General features: G+C 42.1%; 5 protein-coding genes across 6 annotated transcripts in view; all 5 read right to left on the bottom strand.

Annotated features, from left to right (window-relative positions):
• The window catches only part of antxr1c (ANTXR cell adhesion molecule 1c), a gene marked incomplete at its 5' end in the record, with an annotated part of 36,262 nt that extends 35,358 nt beyond the window's left edge, over positions 1-904 (bottom strand). Inside the window, 2 exons of one of the 2 annotated variants that reach the window (XM_080517418.1) lie at positions 183-266; positions 814-904. Coding sequence is in view for 1 of the 2 variants with exons in the window: in XM_080517417.1 (XP_080373543.1) it covers positions 183-343 (161 nt within the window). Of the gene's footprint in view, positions 1-182; positions 344-813 lie in introns of those variants that run through there. The other variant, XM_080517417.1, reaches the window with a different exon arrangement.
• A 2,093-nt stretch (positions 905-2,997) lies between these two features.
• rbp3 (retinol binding protein 3) lies at positions 2,998-5,861 on the bottom strand (the record flags this gene model as incomplete). Its single annotated transcript, XM_080517034.1, has 4 exons — positions 2,998-3,410; positions 3,871-4,013; positions 4,355-4,545; positions 4,668-5,861. The coding sequence occupies 4 exons, from the start codon at positions 5,859-5,861 to the stop codon at positions 3,085-3,087; spliced, it is 1,854 nt and encodes a 617-aa protein (XP_080373160.1). The 3' UTR covers positions 2,998-3,084.
• Positions 5,862-7,385: 1,524 nt separating this feature from the next.
• irbpl (interphotoreceptor retinoid-binding protein like) lies at positions 7,386-10,151 on the bottom strand (the record flags this gene model as incomplete). The annotated part of the gene is made up of 1 exon (XM_080517033.1): positions 7,386-10,151. The coding sequence occupies one exon, from the start codon at positions 10,149-10,151 to the stop codon at positions 7,386-7,388; it is 2,766 nt and encodes a 921-aa protein (XP_080373159.1).
• Positions 10,152-13,536: 3,385 nt separating this feature from the next.
• On the bottom strand, positions 13,537-15,274 carry gdf2 (growth differentiation factor 2; the record flags this gene model as incomplete). Its single annotated transcript, XM_080516637.1, has 2 exons — positions 13,537-14,429; positions 14,938-15,274. The coding sequence occupies 2 exons, from the start codon at positions 15,272-15,274 to the stop codon at positions 13,537-13,539; spliced, it is 1,230 nt and encodes a 409-aa protein (XP_080372763.1).
• A 1,582-nt stretch (positions 15,275-16,856) lies between these two features.
• Positions 16,857-22,326, bottom strand: gdf10b (growth differentiation factor 10b). Its single transcript, XM_080517392.1, has 3 exons — positions 21,928-22,326; positions 19,977-20,827; positions 16,857-19,352 (listed from the first exon to the last, which is right to left on the bottom strand). The coding sequence occupies exons 1-3, from the start codon at positions 22,181-22,183 to the stop codon at positions 19,161-19,163; spliced, it is 1,299 nt and encodes a 432-aa protein (XP_080373518.1). The 5' UTR covers positions 22,184-22,326; the 3' UTR covers positions 16,857-19,160.
• Between the last annotated feature and the right edge of the window lie 1,887 nt (positions 22,327-24,213).

Here is a 24,213-nt window from a genome sequence, read left to right as displayed (position 1 = left end):
CTTATCTTTATTTGTTTTTCCTCCAGTTTAAAAAAAGAGAAACAGAACATGTTGTATCCAAACAAATCAGTAAAAAAACAAAACATTAAGATGATCGAATTTCCGTTTACTTCTCAGTGTGCAGAGACTTTACATTAATTAATTAATTGCGCATATAAAAAAAAAAATCTGTTCTTACTTACTTGTCAAGCACAAAATAAAGGTCAAAAGCGCCCTGACAGGAGCTCTCCTCCTGCTCCTCCTCCTCCTGCAGCTCTGGCTCGGATCTTGCGGATGGAGAAAAGAGCAAAAATAATCCCAACAAAACCAGAACAAGACGCGCATTTGTCAAAGAGATGGCCATAGTTTCTCCTCTGATTGAAAGAAGGAGCGGCAAAAAAAAAAAAAAAAAAAGTAATTCCTTTGTGGATTAAACTTTTTAAAACGTGGGGTTTTACATCCCAGAGAGTGGAATACAATGAGAGATGCGACAAAGGGAGAGGATGGGGAGGATTAGAAATCAACTTTTAGTTGTGATCGGTCCACGAGCAGCACTCAAACTTTTCAGCTCTGCAAAGAAATGATGGAGGGAGGGGAAAAAAAATCCAGACAGGATGCGATGATTGGACATAAGTGGTTTGTAAAAATAAGAATTTGTATTTGTATAAAAGTTGCTGGTTTCAGTGTTTAAAACGCCGAGAGGAGAGTCCATGCAGAGCTGAGTTGGAGCTGCAGGATCTGGAGCAGATGGGGGACAAACTTGGCTGAAATGGACAAGGTTTCATATTTCATCCTGAGGAGGAGAGACCGGGAAAATGGGTCAAGATCCCCTACTTTTTTTTGCGCCTCCCTCACGTGGCAGACTGGCGCATTTCACTGGGAAGGATGGAGCTGACACCGCCCGCACAGCTCAGTCTTCCGGGCTGTGCCGGTGTTTTTATCCATCGAACGAGTTCTGGTTATTGATTATTTGCTTTCCATTTTTTTCTGCCATCAGACCAACATAAACACACACAAGCAAATAGAGTTAGAGATGTATGAGCTAAATATCATTTATACACATTCTTATTTGATGGATTATCTACTTCTTTTTTTTTAAATTCTTTTTGTTGTTTCAAGCTTACCTTTAATTTAACTCTATTCTAACTCGGTTGTTGTATTGTTATCTGCAGCTGAAACCTCAAATAATTCATAGATAGTCTAATTTGAATCTAAATAGGCAAGTAAGGCAAGCATGCGGGCATAGTTTGAAAAGTTGTTTTTGGATTCTTTTCGTTGGAAGCAATAATCAGCTTTCACTTCTACACAATCCAGACAAGCAAATACTTTCCTGTAAAGTCTGTAGCAGCTTCACATCTCAATATCCTATGGGGACGCCAGGGATGTCATTGCAAATATGTTGATGTCATGTGGAAAAACAGTGTCGGAAGGTTGTACGATCATGTTTTTTTTTGTTTTTTTCCAAAGGATTTTACCTGCCAAAACCAAATATCAAGTTCCGTGAAGTAACTGAGCCTGCCTTCTACTCTGAAAAACTTTGAGAACTGCAATCACTGAAACCACAAAAATTGAGACGAACGTATTCCTAGAACGCTACACATGATTGACTTTTAAACACTGTATAATCTTCACAATGTTTCTGTCACTGACAAGCCCAGGATTTGAAAAGGTTCATGAAACCCACCCAAGCAGATGCTTATTTTATTTCGATTTGCTTTATTGGGTGTTTTGGAGCCGGATAACTGTGAGTGAAGGTTGTTCGTCGGGCCAAACCCAGAAATACTCACATTCACACTATTTAAATGTTTGGGTTGTTGGACGAAACCAGAGAACATGCAGGGAAATCCCCTGACCCAGACTCGGACTGGGGATATTTTCACTTGATGTGACACCCACCCACTTTGCTGCCTGACAGTTTTAGTATATTAATGTATGATTTAGTAACACTTTCTGCTCTCCAGTGAGCTGGACAGAGGTTTAAAAAAAAACAAACAACTGCCCACCAGATAAACGCATGCACCAAAATTACAAAAAAAAAACTATTTTACTTTATTTTTTCAATATGATTAACTGTCATTTCTAACAAATTCAATGAGGATCACTGTTTCAGGATAGGTGACAAGACCTCAGCAATGCAACAGTCAAAATTAGCATCGGAGCTCACGTCACAAATCAGGAAACAGTTTGGAACTATTGTTGTGTTTTTCACCAGGAAGAATCAATCAAATATATGTTGAAATTGAAGTTGTATTCCCAGAATATACAAAAGTTTTTTTCATTCTCATATGAAAACATGGTCAAAATGTGCTCTATTTTTCTGCAAAACTGAAATGTTTTGCATTGTGGTTATTTCTAAGCTGCCCTGTTCCCGTTGTGCTGTCACGACCCACTCTGGATTGAATTGAGCCGCATGTGGCCCTTCGACACCCCGTTTCAGATGTGCCATATGGTTTGTATTGTCACATAACAAACTGAATCCATCCGACAGAACCGCCTGCACTCCCATGTCCGGCTTATCAAAGCACTTTGTGATGATACAATCAGAAATTACAAACATGAAAACACACAGACTCAGCTTTGTATTTCACATGTCGTCTTTATTGAGTCTCTCCACTGGTACACATAACACAACCCAAGTAGGTTTTCTTCCACACAGTGCGGACGTCACATTCAATGATCAACAACTTTAATTCACTTCCGAGGTCCCAATTTTGGATATCAAGCGGAAAAAGCAAATGTATGTGTGTGTGCTCGATCAGTTTGTGCACTTGACTTCTTTGAAAATGTGATATTTGGAGATTATGTTTTGGTTTTAAAATTTCTTTTTGAATACGAAAAGTTGCGTGGGCTTTTCAGCACCATTCATACTCAAAAACCTTCAATAGTCAGAGTCACGAATCTACAGAAAAGTAAACCCCGCTGAATGTTTGCTCTACCTTACATTGAGACAAAGTATAGGCTTAGGTATTAGCAGAATGAAAAATACTTCACTCTTTGATCTTTATCTACATCGTTCAGTTCTCAGATAAGTCTACATTGTTGAAACCATTTGGCTGCCAAAATAAAAGTGGGTGTCTCCCATCCTGGCTTCGCTCGGGACCTGGCTCACTTCTGGCCTGCAAAATGCTTGTTGAGGATCCCCTTGGCGGTCTCCAGAGCGGCGGCTGCTGCGGTGGGAATGTGCGGTGCGACGCCAGTGCCCTCCCAGGCCGGCCCCACGGTGGTGTCTGAGTGGACGGTGGGGATGTTCAGGAAGACGTCGGTCTCGCCAACGCGGAAGGTCTTGGGTGGGTGGGAGGACCCAGCAGTGGTCTCTCCAATAATCATGGCGCGGCCCAGCTTCTTCAGGATGTAAACGAACTCCTCCGCGGCGCCGGCGGTGGCTCTGCTGGTCAGGATGATCAGGCTTTTCTTGGAGCCGTACCTTGTACCTGAAAGAGTGAAACAGATAGAGGTGGAATCAAGTGAAGTTTGAGTGGTTCACTAATCAACCTCTAATTGGTTGAAATGTACTGAAACATTAAGAAAGAACAAATGAAGCTTACTTTAAAAAACTTTACTTGTAAGTCTTCATACTGTAATTCATTAGTATAAATCATTGCAACAGCTTAAATAGCTAAAACTACTTGAAAAGGTCAAAAGAAAATCAGCCAAAATGCCTAAAAGTATTAAAAGGCCTACTTGGGTTAACATTTTTTAAACAGCAAAAAATGCTGTTTAAAAAAGATAAATATCTAAAATGGCAAAAAGACCTAAAATACTATGTTTGACTCAACAGCTTAAATCAATATGGATGGATGGATGGATGTACGTGGTTTTCTTTGCCTTTTGCCTAATAAGGTATGTATAGGGAATGCAACATGATGCATTGATTGTTTTCTTTGTAGTTACCGGTGAGCTCAGACAGGCTCAGAAGCTCTGTGGTGGTACCAGATGGTCTGTCATACAGCTTGTCCAGAACAATCTGCTTGTCCCCATCAAAGAAGTAAGAGCAGAAGCCGGAGATGGCTGATGTTGGGCCACCAAGGTTGTTCCTGAAAATCCATGAAACAATCACAGAAATGCAATGTTGCTGTTAGCCAATAATCTGTTGAGTGATGGTCCATTCTGGAAACTGTAATCAGTGGGTCAAGCAGTTAATTATCAACATTTCTAAGTGGTCCATATTCTAAAGTGATACACAAACTACCAGGATTGTCCATGCGTAAATAAATAAATCCTGTCAAATGGACACTGAACTCATGCCTACTAAATCCTCTATATATAGAGCTAGATTGATGGGCTTTAGCAGCTTTGGTACATGATTTGTCATTTAAAAATAGGCAGACAGTTTTGAATAGAAGCTCAGACTTGCACCATAAACAGGATTACATACCTTAGGTCGATGATCATAGCATCGGTGTTGACAACTTTGTTCCAGACGAGCTCAACAATAATCTGGGCGATGGCCTTGACCTCCTCGAAGTCTCCGAACATGTCAAAACGCAGGTAGCCAATGTTGTTTTCAAATATGTCGGTTTGGAAGGAGACTTTAATTAGCTCGATGTACATCTCTGGAGAATAGTCCTGCAGAAGAGAACATTTTGGCACATGTACAGTAAGAAATGTTTGATCTTTTATCTTGATGCTTTTATCAGTCAAACACTTTGAAGAATTAGTTCCAACAATCTCTTCAACAAAGGCCTTACCATTGGTGGGAGAGCTGGGGTGTTGCTCGTGGTCTTGAGGCTCTTGTCCCCAGAAAGGGTCATCAAGTCAGAGGACAGTTTTGCCTCCAGGTTGTCCTTGGAGACCACCATGCTGTACTCGCCGTTAGCCTGGAGCCCTTTTAATTTCGTAGCAACATCTGCGCCGATACTCTCAAAAGCGTAATTTTCGGCAATCAGGGTGGCCGACCCCTCGAGGATGGCTGGGATTTGAGCCCGGAAGCTGACGATTTTGATTGCGGTTGCGAGGGCATCTTCCGCATTGACCTCCACATCTGGAGTTACGCCTGTGACCTCCCAGGTGGAGCCGGTGATGGGGTTGATGGACTTTGCAACTGGCACGGTAACGTAGAAGTCGGTGTCGCCCACTTTGATTTTGTCGACTTTCACTGAGCCACCGGCGGTCTTCTCACCCACAATGGTGGCCCGCTTCAGGTTCCTGAGACAATAGGCGACATCTTCGGCAATACCCTTGGTGTTTTTGCTGGTGAGGATGATGAGAGGCTTGGTTGTGCCGTATCGGTCCCCCAACAGTGTGGCCATGGACAACAGTTTGGTGGTAGTGTTTGAGGGACGGTCATAAATGCTGTCGATATGAATCGGAGGCTCGGGTTGCGTGAAGTACGACACGATGTAGGGGATCCCGGAGACGTCTCCGCTGCCGGTGTGGCGCAAGTCAAAGATCAGAGCTGACGTTGGCAGGATTTTATTCCAGACGAGATCTAAGAGCAAAGAACCGATCTTGTCGGCAACCTCCTCACCGAGAATGTGATCGATTCTGAGGTAGCCAATGTTTCCTTCCAGGATGTCGAGCTTGATGGAGGTCTGGAGCATAGCGACGAGCTGCTCAGGGGGCAGCGGTGGCATCTGTGGGGGAACCACGGGAACGTAATCTGGCTCGTAGGTGACCCTCAGACGTGGGTCACTGACAGTGGTCTGGACTCCCGCACTGAGGACGTTGGCCAAAGATTCGGCATCAGGGATCTTGAGAACTTCTGTGTTGCTACTGGCTGCAGCGATCGCCTCCTTCATTCCCACCAGCTTCTCTGGAGAGCAGTAATTGTCCATAATAATTTTTGCCATATCTACAATGACGGTAGGAGAGAATGAGGCTTGGATCATGGAGGCATTTCCCAAAACAAGCAGAGACGCCACTAAAAAGATGGACTTTGCCATTTTTGCCCCCAAACGAATCAAACAGAAACGAGCTGCTGGAAAGTGGAGGTTGTAGCGCTGAACCTCCGTCTCCGGAGAGGTGCGTCGTCAAATGGCACTGTTTTGACTGCAAGGTCTCTGTTAGCACACACATAAGAGGATTTGCTCCACAATAAACCTCTAATCGTATTAGTGCCTCTGTAATGCAATAACAAGCCAGCCAAATAGGTGTAGTAACAAGAGGGTGTTGCTAAAGATATTGGTCTTAATTTAATACAAAGTATTCTGCACACCTATTTAAAGATGTCCGTCTCAAATGTTTTGTAACAAATTAAGGAGGCAGAAAATATTCTGTCAATCAGAGTCGGTTAATCTTTCACAAGGACCTTTTATATCTGTGTGTAAATAGATACTAGATGTGTCTTCATGATATTTTTTACTTATTGTTTACAGATTGATGTCGCCCTTTCCTTGATAATATTTGCGTTTACAATGACTTAAAGCGAAGAGCAGTATTCAGCTGATATTTGCACTGAACAAGCAGATCCAGTGGAGGTTTGTTGGGTTCTTGGCTCCCTCTGCTGGTTGAGTTAAGATGTTTGAACACAGCAGGAGCAACTGAAGTACAACGCAAACAATAACTGTTGAAATATACAGGGATTAGTGTCCATCATTTATCGACACCCTAAAACAGAATGAATGAATAAATGAATGAATAAATGAAAGAATGAATTACTCAAAAGAATGAATTCCTTAAATTCAACAGATGAAACAGAATCTATATTGATGTAGAAGCACATTGATAAAGAACCATGTAAAAAAAAAATACTGAAGAAAATTCATTTTGTTTATTTTTTATTGGCTTTAACAGTGGCACTACAACTGTGGTATAAAGGTAATATCAAAGTGATGCTGTATTACTGATATTTCAACAGTTTTTATATTAAGTTGTTTAACAGAAGTGACATATTAAAAAAAATTTATATGCATTTAGAGTATGCATGGTGGTAATGAGGGGTATGTGACCTTCATGATCAAAAGAGCCATTTTTTCCACGTTCCACTAAATACATTTCTTCAGAAGTTGGGAAATGTCTGGAAAGTTGAAAATGACTTATGGATGTCTTAGACATTTATTTTGTGCCCTTTAAGCCATCCGTAGCCATTTTAATTGTTTGATATTTTATTTTTGGAGATAAGATTGCTTAAAAGAATGAGTCTTGTGTGCAAAAAAGAAAAAAAAAAATTGGGGAAAGCTTCAGGGAACCACTATGGAGGGACTAAAGAGCCATATATGGCTCCAAAAGGATGTGTTGCAGATCACTGCTCTAAACCAAATAACAATATCACAATATATTTGAAATACAACCTTCTTTACAATAAACTGGTGAATAAAAAAAAATGGGTTATCAGCTTTAAATAAAGGATTAATCCACAAAACCTGACAAAATATTCACTGATTGGACATAAACAATCACAGAAGTCTAGTCTAAACACGAAGCAAAGCAACATTCAGTAAAAACCAAAAAGAAATTAAAAAGCCAGTTCACTTTCCTTGCTGTCTCTTCAGAAGCCTCCTTGCTACGATTCTTTTGGCCACAGAAAGTGCGTTGTTCGCCTGAGCAGCCACATGAGGGTCAACCCCTGAAAAGCTCCACGCTTTCCCAGTGATGGCGCTATAAACCACCTGGTTCGGGATTGAAGCGAACAGGACACTCCTGCCAATCTGATATGTCCCACTAGATAAAGACCCTCCAATCGTTGGCTCCCCGACGATGGTGGCCCTATTAAGGTCCTTCATGGTGCGAGCGAACACTTCGGCGGCTGACCCGGTCATGTGACTGGTGAGAATGAAGACGTCCTTGGAGGATCCGTATCTTTGACCCGAGACCTTAGGCAAAGTCATGATTTCGGTCATGGTGGCAGCTGTGCGGTCGAACACAGTGTAAAGATGTTGCAAAGGTTTAGCATCAAAGAAGTAGCTGCTCAAGAAGGGAATTGCTGTTGAATAACCACCCGTATTATATCTCATATCTATTATGAGAGCTGCTGTGTTCACTAACTTGCTCCATACTACTTTTATGAGTTGAGGCCCGATGGCTTTCACTACTTCTAAATCTGCCATCATGTCGCACCTTAGATAGCCGACGTTACCGGACAAAATCTCAAATTTAAACAAAGCATCGATTATATATCCGACTTCCTCTGTGGTGGGGATTTGAGGAATTTCCTCAAGAGTCTCGGGCTCAGCGCTGCAGTGGAAGACGTGGAGACGGTCGTCGCCGGAGCTCTCCTGGATATGTGTCGTCAGTTGTGAAGCAAGAGATTCAAAGTCAACCACAGACCGATACAAGCCCTCAGCCCATTTATCTAACAGCACTTTGCTAACCTGTACAGCAACTTCATGGATAGCGTAGTGTTCTTCCAGCTGTTCCCCTGCCCCCTTTATCAAGGACCTGAGGCCTTTGTGAAACTCTGCGATCTCATGAACACGCTCCTCCGCTTCCTCTGCCAGCACAATAGCATCAGGGACAACCCCGCCTCCCAGCCAGAACTCCCCGTTGTTGTCTATGAAGTTTATGAAAGGGACTGTCACGGCCATACGTGTCCCTTCAATTCCAAATGTCTTCGAGTGCATCAGGTTTCCTGACGTGATTTCCCCAACAACGGTGCCACGATGCAAGGACTGCATCAGGTAAGCAAACTCCTCACCAACGCTTGCTGTGTCGTAGCTGGTCAGAACGTAGATCCCACAAGTCGAGCGGTACGTTGGACCGGTAATGTTGGGCAGTGAATTGTGCTCCGTCGTTACATTCTGCATTCGATCATAAATTGTAAAAAAGTGATGCTTGGAGGAATTTTCATGCAGATAAGACAGCATTAGAGGAAGAGAGCTTGAGGATCCACCGGTGTTGTGCCGAAGGTCGATGATGAGATTCTTAGTATCTTTGAGAGGTTCCCATACTTTTTCAACCATGAATTCTTCCAACTTAGCCCCATGAGATGACGTGACAAACGTGTCAAACCTGAGATAACCAATATTGCCTTTGAGAATTTCAACTTTGAATATACTATCAAAGTAATTTCGTAATAATTGTGGATCTTCTGGAGCTTCATGAACCTCAGAATCCTCCTCTGCATTGGCAATACTGTCTGGCATGTATTTGATGATGAGTCGAGGGTCTTCTGATGCACTTTGGAGATTCTGGTTGAGTCTAGCTGCTAGGTCCTCCTCGGAAATGACAGCAAATAAGTCTGTAGATTCCAAATTTTGAATGAGAGCTGGTACTCTATCAGTGAAGGCATATAACCTCCAGATCAAGTCAGATATACTTTCTAACACTTTTGGAATGTCTTTTTTCACCATCAGGAGGGATTTGGCCTTTGCCACGGCATCTTTGGCCAGAACGTTGACCGTAGGGGAAACTCCACTCACCTCCCAGCTCTGGCCTGTGATCGGACTCAGAGATCTCGCCACTGGAACTGTTATATAGAAGTCTGACTCACCAATTCTGATCTTTTGGAGTTTTACTGACCCACCAGCAGACCTTTCTCCAACAATTATGGCTCGCTTCAGGTTTTTTAGTATGTAGGCCACCGCCTCTGCAGCCCCCACTGTACGCTTACTGGTTAAAATGATCACATCTTTTTTCTTCCCATAGTTCACTCCCATTGGTGAGGGTATCGTCCACAGTTCCCTTGTTGTATTTGCAGGCCTGTCATACACAGTGTCAATATGAATGAGGGACTCCTGGTCGCAGAAGTAGGAGATTATAAAGGGAATCCCGGAGACCTCTCCAGCTGTGCTGTACCTCAGGTCAAAGATGAGCGAGGACGTACGAGCAATCTTGTCCCAGATATTATCTCGTAGCAGCGAGCCAAGCTTGGCCGCCGTTTCTTCCCCAATGATCCGATCAACCCGCAAGTAGCCAACGTCGTTCTCAAGGATATCCATCTTGATGGAGTTCCTCACAAGACGAACCAGCTGTTCTTTGGGTAGAGATGGCAGCATCGGTGGCGTCACCCGGACAAAGTTAGGCTCGTATGAGACGGTCAGTCGAGGATCGTTCAGTGCTCCCTGAACTCCAACCGTGAGCACTGCTGCCAGGGTGTTCCTGTCTGAAATCTGCTGGATTTCTCCACTGCTGATGGCTTGTTCTATTGCCTCTTGCATCCCAACCAGATTCTCAGGGAAGCAGTAGTTTTCCAAAAGGATCCTGGCCATCTCTAAAACCAGAGCTGGCTGGAACGACGAACTAAGAGAGAGAATACAGAGAAGCATGCACAGCTGTGGTACAGTGTGGCACACCATCACTCCTGTCTTCATCAACAACAATATGAGGACAACCCAAACTTGGTTCATTTGTCTGCATCGAGAAATTGTTTTTTGTTTTTTCACGAGGGAACATGTAATTTTCAGCATTGTTTTGGACAGCTACAGCAACATAAGAGGCTTTTGTCTCCAGTAAACCTTTAATCGCATTATGCGTAGTGCTTCAGCCAGTAGACAATAGCAGAGACGAAAAAATGTTTTTATTAGAACATTGCTCTATATATAAAAATGACTTATGACCCAGATTATTGTCAGTCACAATATATGTTGTCTTATTTGGTTTGGATTCATAGTTGTTTCAGAGCTGACTATGCATTATCATATTTTATTTTACAAATATGTGAAGTGTTGATGGGCCAGGTGAGAAATTGATAGACTGGAGTCAAAGCCTGATCAACTCTCACTCCCTCCTTCCCTCTTCCTGTCTGTTTTTGGTGGTGTATTTTGGTGCTGGTGATAGCTTTAAAGGTCACGTCTGGGTCGCGACAGTGGTGACATGATTACATAGTTTGTGGACATGTGGCAAATCCTTCTTAAAACACAAGCAGGATGAGAATTGGGTTTTAACGAAAAAAGCTTTTATTCAAGTTAAAGGCACAAAGGCCTTGGAGATTTATTTTTTTTTAATACGGATTAAGCGATAACTTATTTCCCCTGTTTTACCTGTGACCTGGTGAATCATGCTTAATTGAATAACACTACTGTTGACTTTAATTCACTCACTGTGTATAGCTAATCGCAGCGCCTGAACCTTTAATTCCACTTAATTCCTTACACAATACTGTCTGAGCTCAGCCACTTTCCCAGATACAGTTTAAGACCATTCACACATCGACACCTTGAATTTTATTGTCATTCTTTGATAGTATGTGTCAAAATGGAGTAGAGTTACCAAAAACTCTGAAAACTTTGAAGTGCAAACATATTAGAACTGTTAAACAACTTGGACATCTCTATGACAACCGACAAACTTGAATATGTGATATCAAATAATGAAGACAGGCTGCCATAGTTAAGATTTATTTAATAAATATAAAACAAACAGTTTCACAATGTTACATCAAATATTGAATATTTCTTAATGAATCAACTAAACAGAGCAACAGAATTGGAAATGGTCTTATGACCACAGTAACGGACAACTTCCTGGCAAACAATAAAGCCAATTATTTCCTTTGGAATGGGATTTCAGGCTGCGATAATAGGGCTATTTTGAGACCACAGCAGTTTTGGATTGCGCATGCAATACAGTCAAGTGTTTGGACAAACTCACCCCCACTCTGGTTTTGTGTCTGGAGGTCCGGCTCTGATAAGGTTGTCACACTCTACAAATATTTATATTTTATGGGGGAAAGGGAAGTGAAACAAATTGACTGGAATCATTGATCCGAATAATCTATTTGTAACATTTGATAATATGTTAATACCTTTCATTTAATGCATTGAGATATTGACACTTTGCCAAATCAAATTTGATCCACTTCGTAATTTTGAAGGCAATTTGAGTCAATCTGTGGGCAACTTTTTATTTAGTATGTACAGCCCCAGCAGTGAAGACAGTTGACAATCATGAGTTTCAAGTGATGGATGAACATATGATATATTTTGAGAAGAATCTTCCTGCATGAAGTTACTCTTAGCTGGGTGGCCATAGTTCACCTAATTCAGAGTCATAATTTAATTAAAACCAGGAAACAGCACAATTATATATAACAACAAAAAAACAAAAAAACAATTCACATTGTGTTTTGTATCAAACCAGGCTCCAAATATAATTGTGTTTTATCCAGTCAATCAATTCAATCGCAATCCAACCAAATCAAACAAGCACTAGTCAGTCAATCAACCGCCTATATTTTACCAGTGAAATGGTCATTCAGTCAGTTAACATCTCAAAATCACCCAAGCACAAAGTTAAATTAGTCAGTCGTTCATTCACTGAGTTTCATTGGCTTTCATTGTCAGTCAGTCAGTAAGTCACTGCTCGTGAGAGTCAGTCGCTCTAAAATTATAAACCATGAATTAAACTCACATATATAACACTTTTCAAACAGGTATATTGTTTTTTATTCATGTATATCGATGGGCCTCAGAAACAAAATGTGGACATCATGAGACATAATATGATACAATGAAAACATGCTGTGTTGTATTATACATTTATCAGATTGTATTTTTTTTAAACGATCAAACATCTGGTTTAATTCAACCAAAATGTATAAACACAATAAACACATGACAGCCTATCTACTGGAGGTGTGTTTATAACAATGCTGTTCTGTATAGCGGCATTGTGTAGAGACTTCAGGTAGGGTCGATGCAATATTTGTGATTGCATACATGTGCAACCTATTCAGTAAGGCCGCAATTTACAGAGTACTTTTCTCAATTCATCAATATAAACAAATTACACTCACAGTAGAAATATACAGATTTACATGCACATAATATCAGCAGATGTTGTGGTGGACAAAATTATCATTTGTGGTGACAATGATATTTTTTATACCAACAGATTCTCTTACATTTTTGCCCAAACATTGTTGTCCGTGTGGAAATAGTAGCTGAAATTAAGGATATTTATAAGATAACTTGTCATTCATTCATCTTAAAGCTAAAACATGCAAACAGAAACAATTGGCAGGACAAACTTTTATATATACACATATGATTTAAATACATTATAAATATACGATACGTACATATCTGTCTTTTCCTGTGAGCTCTTGTCATCAATCTTCAGTGAGATATGATAGTTTTTGCATGCGAAATGTGAAAAATTACAGGCTTAAATGTTTACGACTCTGATGATTGAATATTCCTTCTCAACTCTGTCAGTCTTGAGTTTGTAGCAACTTCCTGTATTTTTTTCTGTATTAAAGACCGAAACTGGAATTTGCCAATTAAAACAAAGTCTGTTTTCAGTGGCTCTGAGCACTACTACCGTGTCGGACACCAAAATGCATTTTCTGCATCAAAGAAAATATGGCTGATGACAATATACTGTATGGCTCTCTCATTTGCTTGCCAACAGTCATGTAACACATTTAAAATGTTTAGTTAAGTTTAAGAAAAACTACCAACATGAAAGCTTAACTGCACTGATTGCATATATGACATTGGTTACATGGAAACCTTCCATATGAAACGTTTGCTATCATCCCAATCTCCAGCTCGATAAATCTGGAAATGTGTGATGGATTTGTTTTCTGATGAAAACTGTTAAAAAAACCAAAACAAATCCATGTTACTGTTGCACTTGATAGACAGGCAGAGTTATATTATGTTCATGAATTCTGGACTAAAATGAATGAAATGCTTGATAAGGATCCTTCAAACCACCTTTGCTACCGCAAGTCTCTCACTACCTGCAGCCACACTCGGCCACCTTCATCTCCTCGTACAGGTATCTTATAGTGAGGCGCCCGTTCTCCTGGTACATGACTGTAATGGGGTCCAGCTTGATGGGGACGCAGCATGCCATGTTGGCCTTCCTGGGGTCCCTGATGTTCATGAGTGTCTGGATGAGGGCGTGCTTTGACGGCGTGGATTCGTCCGTCAGCGGGTGGTAACACAAGCCCCGGCACTCAAAGGCATCGTATTCTGGAGGAGCCACAATCCAGCTGTCCCAGCCGATGTCTTTAAAGCTGACCTTGAGAGATGTTCTCCTGCAGTACTCCCGCTCTGCCTTCCTTTTCTTCCTTCGTGCGGGCTGAAGCTCTGCGGACTCATCCGGGAGGTGGTTTTCGCCGCGCAGGTTGACGGCGGAGTGCAGGATGGTTTCCTCTTCGTGAAGGATCATCTCTTTTAGTTCCTTCTTGGACTCCCACCTCCTGCTCCCAAGGTCGTCTGAGAAGACTATCAAAGCTGCCGAGGCGTTGTCGCCAACGGACAGACTCAAACTCAAACACCCGTTACTTCCCGTCTCAAAACAGTTCTTCTGATCCACCGCGACGTCAAAAGCCGTTGCTGCCCGTCTCGACTTTACCGCCGTGGTCACGTCGAATGTGGCCCACGTGCTCTGCGGACCCGCCACCTCTTCGCCATCAAGCAGCTGCGTCTGTGATGCCAAACTGGTGTCGTTGACTTCGTACACTTTGACAGTGGCTTGGAAATTGGTGGAAGTGACCTTTGACCTGGAATCTGGAAGCAGAAGGAGCTGCAGCTCGGCAGTGGTGATCTTTTCGTGAGCGGGAACGCTGATGTTGAACTCCAGCCTGTGTTTAGACACGGCGCCATCTGTCACAGAGAGGATATCTGTTGACAAGATGAGACAAAGTTTGATTATTTATCTGAAAGAACACGTCACATTTCGACAATCATATCAAAGGATGTGCATGAAATTGGTCAAAGCAGCCAAAAGAAGTCAAGTTAGACATATTTGTGTTCCTGGTTCCAAATGATGGAAATGGTCCTTTGTAACCATTATACACTGATGTTAAATATCATTTGGTTGATTAAATGATGACGATTGAAAAGGCATCATGGGCCAACATGGAACTTTAGATGTCTGATTCGAGAAAGTTAAGATCACTTTGGATCTCAGAAATAAAATAAGCTATGTGGACTTTGTTGCCCTTTTTAATCAGATTCGATGTGTTAGGGATTAGGCTATAGGTTACAATCACAAGAGAAGAAATCTCAGCGATAATGATGAGAAACAGCTCCATAAACAAGATTAACTACCAAGGTGTTACAGCTAAGCCAACCCCAGAAAAGACTATTTCACAGTGTTCGTCTAATACCCAGTTCAAGCCGCCTGTACCTTGTACGGTGAAGCTCCGTATGACATCAGACTGAGGGGCTGCCAAGCTGTTCGAGGCGTACTTGTTGTACAGCTCCATCATGAACTGAGGGGGGGAGATCTTGCTGTGCTCCTTGGGAACGTCCGACAGGTTGAGCTGCCTCAGAAAACCCTCCTTCATGGTCACCAGGAGATTTTCCATCCTGGCGTCTGCGTCTTCCTCCTCCGCCAGGTCCAGCGACACGCGAGAGTAGAACTCCTCTGGATCCTCACTGGTGAGCATCCTACAGGTGCAGTAGCGGGTCGAAAGCAGCAGACTGGAACACAGCTGGAACAGGACAGCTCTGGAGATCTGCATTCCGGAATCAAATCTTCCCTAATCCGCTTTACCTTCTTGCTGGTGCGAAAACAGACTTTGCGGTGGCAAAGTTTGAAAATGGTGGTCCTCAGTGCGAGGATCACAGTGCTGATGTCCGCTCCCATGCTCCCAGAGTAAACACGGGGACTTGTGTCAACCAAAATAGTAGCACGGCCAACCTTATCACGGCCGTTGAAGCCTTCTTTAAAGCTCTGTTATCGTGAGAGGGCTGGCTGCTAATGAAGACACTGTAAACACTTTGCAGTAATGATGAGTGAGGCGCTGGAAAATGTGAGGTCACTGACAGGCAGACTTCTCTATATATGCTTTTTTCCCAGCTCGGGGGGGTGAAATCCTGGCCTCATAACGAAACCAGCCAAGAAAAAGTGAAATAGACACGCCGACGCAGGTGCCAGATTTACGACAGAAATCCCCTCGAGTCACCTCTGCACTGCAGCCGAGTGTCAAATTTATATAAGCGAAAATGATCGAATGCAGGACTTTTATTTTTTCTCCAATGTTAGAAAGAGAAAAAAAAAACACACTCATAGTTGTGGCTTAATATCAAGCTTATAACACAAACATTATCTCAGGAGTCTTGTTCGAACTTCAAAAATACATAAAATCCTCACAAACTAAGTTTATAGTTGCAACCTCGAGATTTGACGTTATTGTAGCGGTTGGGATAATAACTTTCAAAGGAGAAGAAGCAGGAGTTTGCATGTTCTTGGTGGGCCTGCATGAGGTTTGGAGTGGTAACTTCAAATTACTGAGATGTGAATGGATGCGTGAGCTTGGATGTGTGCAGCCAGACTCCGCTGGAGTCGAGCTTGAATAAAGCGGGTATGGAAGCTGGACAGTTGGATTGATGACAGGATAGGAAGCTCCACATTTCTTCCTGTGAGGTTGGGGTGGTGGGATCTGACACTAAATGTCACTGTGTGTGAGGACGTTGGCCCAAATCTGCCAACCCCCCCCCCAGAATTCACTCAGCACTTGTTTCACACTGGGTTTCACGAAATTCCTTTCATTACTTTCATGCTTTTCATTTCCTCTCCAGTGGAGTCCAGAGTGATTAAAAAAACAAAAAGTGACAACACAATGCACTGGCATGGATACAGCAAACAAAGTAGGCATGCAGGAGGAAAATAAACTGACAAAACTATATGATCATGCCAATACGTGATCTAAAACTATTGGTATTATTTATAAAACAAGCCACTTTCTGAAAAAGAAATGTTTGCATATATTGTATTTCATATTATTTCCATTTTCATGCCATATAAGACATTGTGTTGAGGTTTGGGGAAATACACATAGAACAAGAATTATTAGAATAATCAATAAAGCTTTTTTTCCCTCTTTTGTATTACTTCTGTTATGTTTTGGTTTTTTTTCTTCTTCTCTTGTATCACTGGTGTCCTGGGTAACTTTATGGGTTTTTAAGGGATAGGCAAAAATAAACCTTGGCTTCAGCCTATACCCATTTCGGCGACAGCTATATTTAAAAAAGAAACAGAAAACCAAAAATGTGTGTGAACTTTTAAGCACTATAAACGGAATGCACAAAATTTTACTTTTTCACTAAAAATGTAACCAAAATAAACTATTCATTCATTCATTCAATAACACTGGTGTTAATGTCAAATCATACAAGAAAAACAAAACTTTAATTATTGGTTTTATTATCAAAAATCCAAATAATATTTAAACATTCACACTAAATTAGCTTTTAATCTTAAAAAAAAAAAACCCCAGTATAGATATTTTTGCTCCTCGGGTAAAGAGGCATTACATTTTAATGACGGTTGTAAAAGATATAACAAATTAATTGCCAATTGGACTTAAATAATCACAATCAATCAATCTGAATTTGTAACTCAGAATAAAAGAAATTGTTTATTCATAAACCTCTCACAACACCTGCGGGCTTCTGCTGATATGCGTATGCAACATTTGACCATTTATTAATGCGCCATCCTTTTAAAGATAAACTTAAAAAAAAGAAAAAGATCTGCCTGGCCTGAAATCAATGTAACACTAAGACTTTATCACTTATTAATGCTGATTTGACTAATATGTTCACAGAAATCTACTATTGAAAGACCTCAACAACTTTTACATAAACAACACTATCATAATTAGCAGGTGGTGCTAATTGTGTTGACTCATGTTTTAGGAAGCCAATTTAAATGGTTTTTTTTCCATTGTTGCCCCTAAAACTATGATAATCTAGCAAAGAATGAGGTCCTGTTTGCACAACAATGTATTCAAGTGAAAACAGAAAACTTTTGTTTGCATTTCAAGGGTCTGTCCACAGATAATGAAGCAGTGAAAACGCAACTTAAAAAAAACAAAAACGCTTCGACTTTGACCCGGTATACTAACCATATTGTTTTCAGCGTTTCTGCCATTTTGTGTGAACAGACATAGTTTTCAAAACATTGCCATATAAACGTTATACTTTTCTCAAATGAAACTCAAAAACCAACGTGTTTTCACTTCACATATTGTCGCGTAAACGGAGCCTAAGAGTAAACAAAGTTGGATAGAAAACAATCGGATTAAAGACACTGAACTGCACAAAGTAGCACATCCCAATGATTTTGTGTGTTAAAATGAACAATACGAAGACGTGTAGCTTTCCATGAAGAATACATCCGTTTAAATATAAAAAGCTGTATTTTTAGGGGGGAAAATATAAATAATGTGTCCAAAATGTCATATTTAATAATAGAAAAAAGAATGATTTTTATACAGAAACAAAGTCAGATATTAGCTTAGCTTTAAATAAACTATAAAATACTATGTAATATGACGTAACATCATTTAAGGTAAATATATGTAATACAGCACATTATGCTCAGCTCATACTGTTATTATTCTTATAAAAGTTATTTAAACAATACTCACTGACTATGTACAAATTCAACATATTTCCACTCCAAGCAAATATAATCCCTATGACTGTCAAAGCACATGTCAGTATTACGATTGAATTATAATTGAGCTGTACTAATATGAGGTGTATCTGCAGTAAACTGTACATAAAACAATCTGTACACATCCTTTTGGATAGACATTGTACTTGTAACTAAAGTCTCAAAAGTCCCTTCAACTTTCAGAAAATGCCCAGCAGGTGGCAGCAATGCACTGTTTAGTTTTTCTTTCTTTCTGTTTTTACCCTGTGACGCTCCAGACAGCACAGACCTGCGAAATGAGGCTTCTGATGCTTAAACACTCAAAATACTCATTATGTACAAGGTATAAACAAATAATTGGAATATAGTCGAAGATATGAGGTTTCATGCAGGATCGGGTGTCACATCACTTCCGAAAAAGTACCACTTACTTTGCATTAGTAATCACACCTCGAGGGCTGGTTAGTTGGCAAAGAGCCTCTTTCGGTACATCAGTTCAACCAGGGTGAGATTTCACAGGTTTTCAAAGCTCTAATATCAAAGGTGAGCAAGGGAAAAATGTTCCTCGTAAGAAACCCTTTCTGAGGAGTCTGAATAGTTTCCAACATCGGGTTCAGTCTGAGTCCACGCTGACTCCCGCGCAAACGAGCCCTTCTCAAAAATTACTTTCTGAATTGTGACAACTGGAAAACAAGGACAGGAAAAGGTTGTTAGGGATCAATGGAAACGTGATCTATGTGCAGGATGTCGAGCAACACGGAGCTACAAACATGGCTTTCTTTAGGCCCGCATCCCCAAGAACGTATTAAAGGGGGGGGGGGTTAAAGACTGAAGGAAGTGTCCAATAAAGTCCAAGATTTTAAGACAAATGGTTCTTCCGACTCTCTCCGTCGTCCTCCATTCATCTCGCCACAACCTGACACGCGCTTTATGCCGAGTCCACGTTTCAAACCAATCCTCTGCTCCTACCGACAGGAGCACGTATCCACGGACATGGCGGGGTAAACTTTCAGCACCACGTTCCTGTTGGGGTCCAGGAAGAGAACGCAGAGCGGGCTCATCTTGTCGGGAACGCAGCACGGCTCGGGGACGCCGGGAACGATCCCCACGGCTCTGACGATGCTCTGGATGGTGGCGTGGTTGGAGGGACGAGCCACCTGAAGGAAGAAGACCAAAAGGACAGGAGAATTGTTGATTTGCTCCATGTGGAGGCAGTTTTACTGATTGAACTTACTGATGCTCATTTATGTCAGAACTGCAACTGAAGCACGGAAGAAAATGAGGCGACTAACTGTAAAACACTGCAGAGTCCATATTGCGTGCTTCATTTTCCGTGGTTTAATCGACGAAACAAAGAGCGTTCATCCATGAGATCATTGCTTGTGTCAACAGCTGGGTAACTACTGCAATGTGACATTTTGTAGTAATGTAGCTGACTCATATTCGCCCAGAAAACTTCTTTCCTCGCCAAATTCTTCTGCTAAACCAACAGAAGTGACTCAATCATCATGATCTCTGTATATTTGGCACCATGATCACGACCATCCAATGGCTGGTCACATGTAGAGATAGAGATCAGAAACAGTTTCTGTCTAAAAACCTTGATTTCCACTTGACTCAAGTACATTTTCTGAATGACAATCCTATTTACTATCCTGATATCCTATTTGAAATACTCAATGAATTTAGGTTCTTCTAATAAAGTTTGACCCAATATTTCCTCACATCATGCATCTGTTTGCAGAAAATACAACCCCGTGTTAACCCTTTCTGTCGCTCACCTTAGGAATGGGGAACCCGCATGTGCCGGCGCAGTAGTAGGCATCAAACGACTTTGGCGCCAACACCCACTCACTCCAGCCGATGTCAGCAAAGTCAACCTTGAGGTAGCGCCTGGAGCAAACTCTGGGCTCGCTCCACTGTCTCCTGCGGGCCTTCTTCATTGTCCTCTCATCAAATGTCAGCACTTGGGGTTTGCCCAGGCCCTCGCCGCCGGCCTGACCCTGCTTCCTTCCTGGTTTGACTGCGGCTTTGGCCTTTGCAGGGAAATACGTGTTCTGCCACAGTTCGTGGTTCTTCAGGTTGTTGAACTGGACCTCCGGGATGTCGTTGTTTTGGATCTGGAGGTGAAGTTCCCTCCGGATTCTCGAGGCCGAGGTTGCCGCATCCTCCCCCACAGGAAATGGGCCGTACCTCTGAAGGGACAGGGCCACGCTGTTGGGCTCGTCGATGGCTTGGTCGTCGGCATACACCAGGATGTACGGCAGGTTGGCCGGGGAGAGTCGCTCCTGGCCGTGCGGGCTCCTCTGCTGCACCCCCATATCGAACTCCACCGTGACCACGAGCTCCCCTGTGTCACTGGCATGTTTCACCAGTGCAGTCACGTCCTTTGCTTGCCAGGAGCCTTTCCTAAAAGGCGCCAGAGTTATGTTTCCCAGCGGGGACGATCCATGGAAGAGGATCTGGGAGGAGGGGGGGTGGGGATGCAGGTGGCGGGGTTTACGGAAACGCCATGGCCTGTGGTGCTGGCGGGGCCGCTTGTGGAGAAAGTGGAAGGACGCGGAGAGGATGAGCTCGGAGGTCTGCATGGAGGAAAGGTTGAAGTGAAACACTTCTTTGCCTTGAGACACTCCTGGGGAATATGAAGAAGAGTGAAAGCTGAGACAAAACTCCCTCTTTTCAAAGCTTTTTAACATTTTAAAAGGGTTTGATTGATAGAAACTGTACTTTCTAGTTCTGCCGAGCAGATATTTTGTTGAAGCCCTCAGGGAGCGCGACTGTTTTTGAAATGAACAATAAAGACTGCTGAAGTGATCACGTTGCTCTCCCTCCTCTTTTATCTTTTTTTTTTTTTTCCTTTCCTCTTTTATCATCTCACTCGGGGACTTTTGACTCAGATGAGTAACAACATCTGATATATCATCTGCAATAAGTTTCTCAACACATCTGACTGACATAAGCAGCAGCAGCAGTATGGAAAATATTAAGTGTTGCATGGTTAAATGCACAACCCCCCAAAAAAAAAACATCCTCGATAGCTATACTCTTGAAGTTCAACCTCGTCTCCCGGACTTCCACCACAGCCTGAAAGACAAACATCAGGCAGGTCCACTAGGTCTGTGGCAGGCATATGGAAGTGCTTATGGCAGAGGGAGCTCCTCTGAGGCTTTCTGCAGTGCAGCCGGTGTCTGGGTGTGATAATAGGCTCTTGTCTAACACCTCGGCTGTTACTGCTACCGGGGAACTAACAGTTTGAGGCTTAAAGCCGCTCAGTTCAGTAAATCACAACACTGGTGGGGCACAGAGGTGAAGACATTTACCCCAAAGTCGGAGAGCAAAGTGGGGGCTGCTGTGTGGAGGGACAAAGCACCTGCACTCTGGATGTTTAGGATGATGAAATAATTATTCTTTATCACTCAGGTTCAAGCTAAACTCTCTGATTTCAATCTGCATTTCTAGGTCGCAAAAAAAAATTTTTTTTTTTAAATAATAGGAATTTGTGAAATTCAAAGTGTGTAATCATTGTCGTTTTTGTATTGATTCTGAAATATTAAACATGTTTTTGTGTTGATCGTGATATGAGATGCAACCCTGTAATTGTTCATCAGTTGTGTAAACTTTTATAAATGAAATTAAGAATAATAAGAGTCTAAATGACTTCTGCAGTCAGAACCCAAGGTGCCAAATACGTTTGTTAGTCAGTAGAAAAGATCAATCGATAGATAAACTCACTCGGGACAGCTTTAAAACTTCTCACGGTGTTCCCTTCCCTCCGGCTCTGCGGCTCTTTGCTGTACCTCTCGTACACTTTGAACATGCTGATGGAGACCGCGTCCCGGTTGGTGCCGTCGTGCGTAAAGACGCGCGGCTCCTCGGCCGGTGGCGGGACCTCGGGAGCCTGACGCGCGGCTCCATCGGGACTCTCGGACAGGAGGTGGGCGCAACAGGACTCCAGGATCACCAATACAGGCAGTATGTGTAAAAACATGGCTGTTAATGATCTGGGAAGTGGATCCACTGAAGAAAAACAAACAAAAAGAACAAAGAAAAAAACAAAACAAAAAAAGCAACAAAAAACAACCGAGGCGTTAAATTAATCGCAAGAACCGAAGAAAATCGGTATCCAGGTAATCCGTGTCAGACCCGCGCTCAGCTCCACGGTTCACAGTCCACAGCTGTTTCTTACAATGGGAGGAGATCCGCGGAAGGCGCGCGCGTGACGCGCCGCTGCTGGATGACAGATGGTGACGCCTCGGCGCGCGCAGCCAACGAAGGGCCGTGCGCGCAGGCCAAGAGGTGAACTGCTCCCGAGGATCGACCGCCAAGGAAGTACACACATCAATAACTTTTTATTGAAAGTACATTTACTGTAAATATAATCTAAAGAGGTTCTACATTTATATGGCAAATGGACTTCACTTATAGCAGTGCAGGAGTCATGAGCCATCACGGAGAGTCGATCAGGCCAGAAACAGAAAGCGGATTTCATCCATCCATCCATCCATCCATCCATCCATCCATCCATCCATCCATCCATCCATCCATCCATCCATCCATCCATCCATCCATTTTCTGCCGCTTATCCGGGGCCGGGTCACGGAGGCAGCAGTCTGAGCAGAGTTGCCCAGAAGTTTGATTGACTGGCAAAAAAGGTTTAAAAGAACTACAAAAACAAACAAAAAAACCACAACAAGGAAATAAGTATATTTATAATGTTTAAACAGTGCACGGTCATCCTTCATACATCTGAACCTCTTTCTTTCTGTGGGCCATGTATTTGATACTCCTGATTAATCGCCACTAGAGTGATACATTATCACTGTCACAAAAATGTAGTGGTTTCTTTATAAATGTGAAGATATTACTTAAAACATTCATAATATTTCATTTTTGCAGGACTTCTTCTATTCTTATAATTTTCTGGCATCTTATTGATTGTCATTCCAGTAGCATTTGGAAATGAAATGACCTTCAGGTGAAAGGGTGTGAGTGTTTTTTACTTTTTCTGAATGATCTCAAGAGTTTCCATTGTATATTTTTACGCTTGTGTCAAATTGTTGTGATAAAACCAACATCTCTGATCCCTCATCAGATTGGGATGACTCGGAGGCTTGTTAGCAGTACTGACAAGCGCTTTTACTGACCGTAAACTGCTTCTCATTCGTCAAGCAGTTTAGACTCAGACAGAAGAGGTTAAACAAGCTGTCGTTGCTACCTGACGGTGAACTCCATGGTCCTTCCTGTCTTTAAAGGTCAGCTGTGTTGTGACTGCTTGCTTTCAGAAACAAACAGGGATTCCTCTGGTATGACTTCACACAGCAGAGAAAACTCAAGTTAGGCTTTTAACATGTTGGCACAAGGCAGTTTAAATGCCTCTGTCATGGAAATGCCTCCATGTATTAAAGAAGACACAAGAGGAAGTGTTGATTATGTGTATGTTTTGGCTCTGCCCCGACCCCTTAAGGTCTTGGTCTTGACTAGCACAGTGGTAACCACTGTTAATGTGGTCATGGTCAAAATTTGTAAATATTAACAAAAAAACAACAACACATAGTCCCAAGATGCAGGTAAGGAGGCCAGCTTTGCTCTAATATGGCTTATATGTCATTTCTAGCATATTTTGTGATCTATGATAATGTTTGTAAACTCTTTTGACGTGTCAATTGTTCATCGTTAGATCCACATGAACATTTGTGTTGGGTTTTCCAAACAGCGTCTTTGTTTTCACTAGATTTTGTAATCATTTCTGTCAAGCCACATTTTAAATACATTTATTTCTTTTGTGATCATACTTTGCTGAAGATTCTTCCCGGAGCAAAAGACAATGGTATCATTGACAAATGAGAGAAATTTGAAAGATTTACATCCATAAAATCTCCCCCTTATTCCATAGTTTTTCGAAGCTATTCCACATAACTGACGAGCACTGACTGACGGGTGTGTATTCAGTCCTGCCTCAAGGTGAAACCTCGTCATTTATTTACTTGACAGCTTCATTCAGACAAACCTAAGCAGCTC

The sequence above is a fragment of the Blennius ocellaris genome (assembly GCF_963422515.1).
Source record: "Blennius ocellaris genome assembly, chromosome: 21".
NCBI lineage: Eukaryota > Metazoa > Chordata > Actinopteri > Blenniiformes > Blenniidae > Blennius > Blennius ocellaris.
The sequence above is the reverse complement of the archived record's forward strand: the minus strand, read 5'-3'. Positions and strand labels throughout refer to the sequence as shown.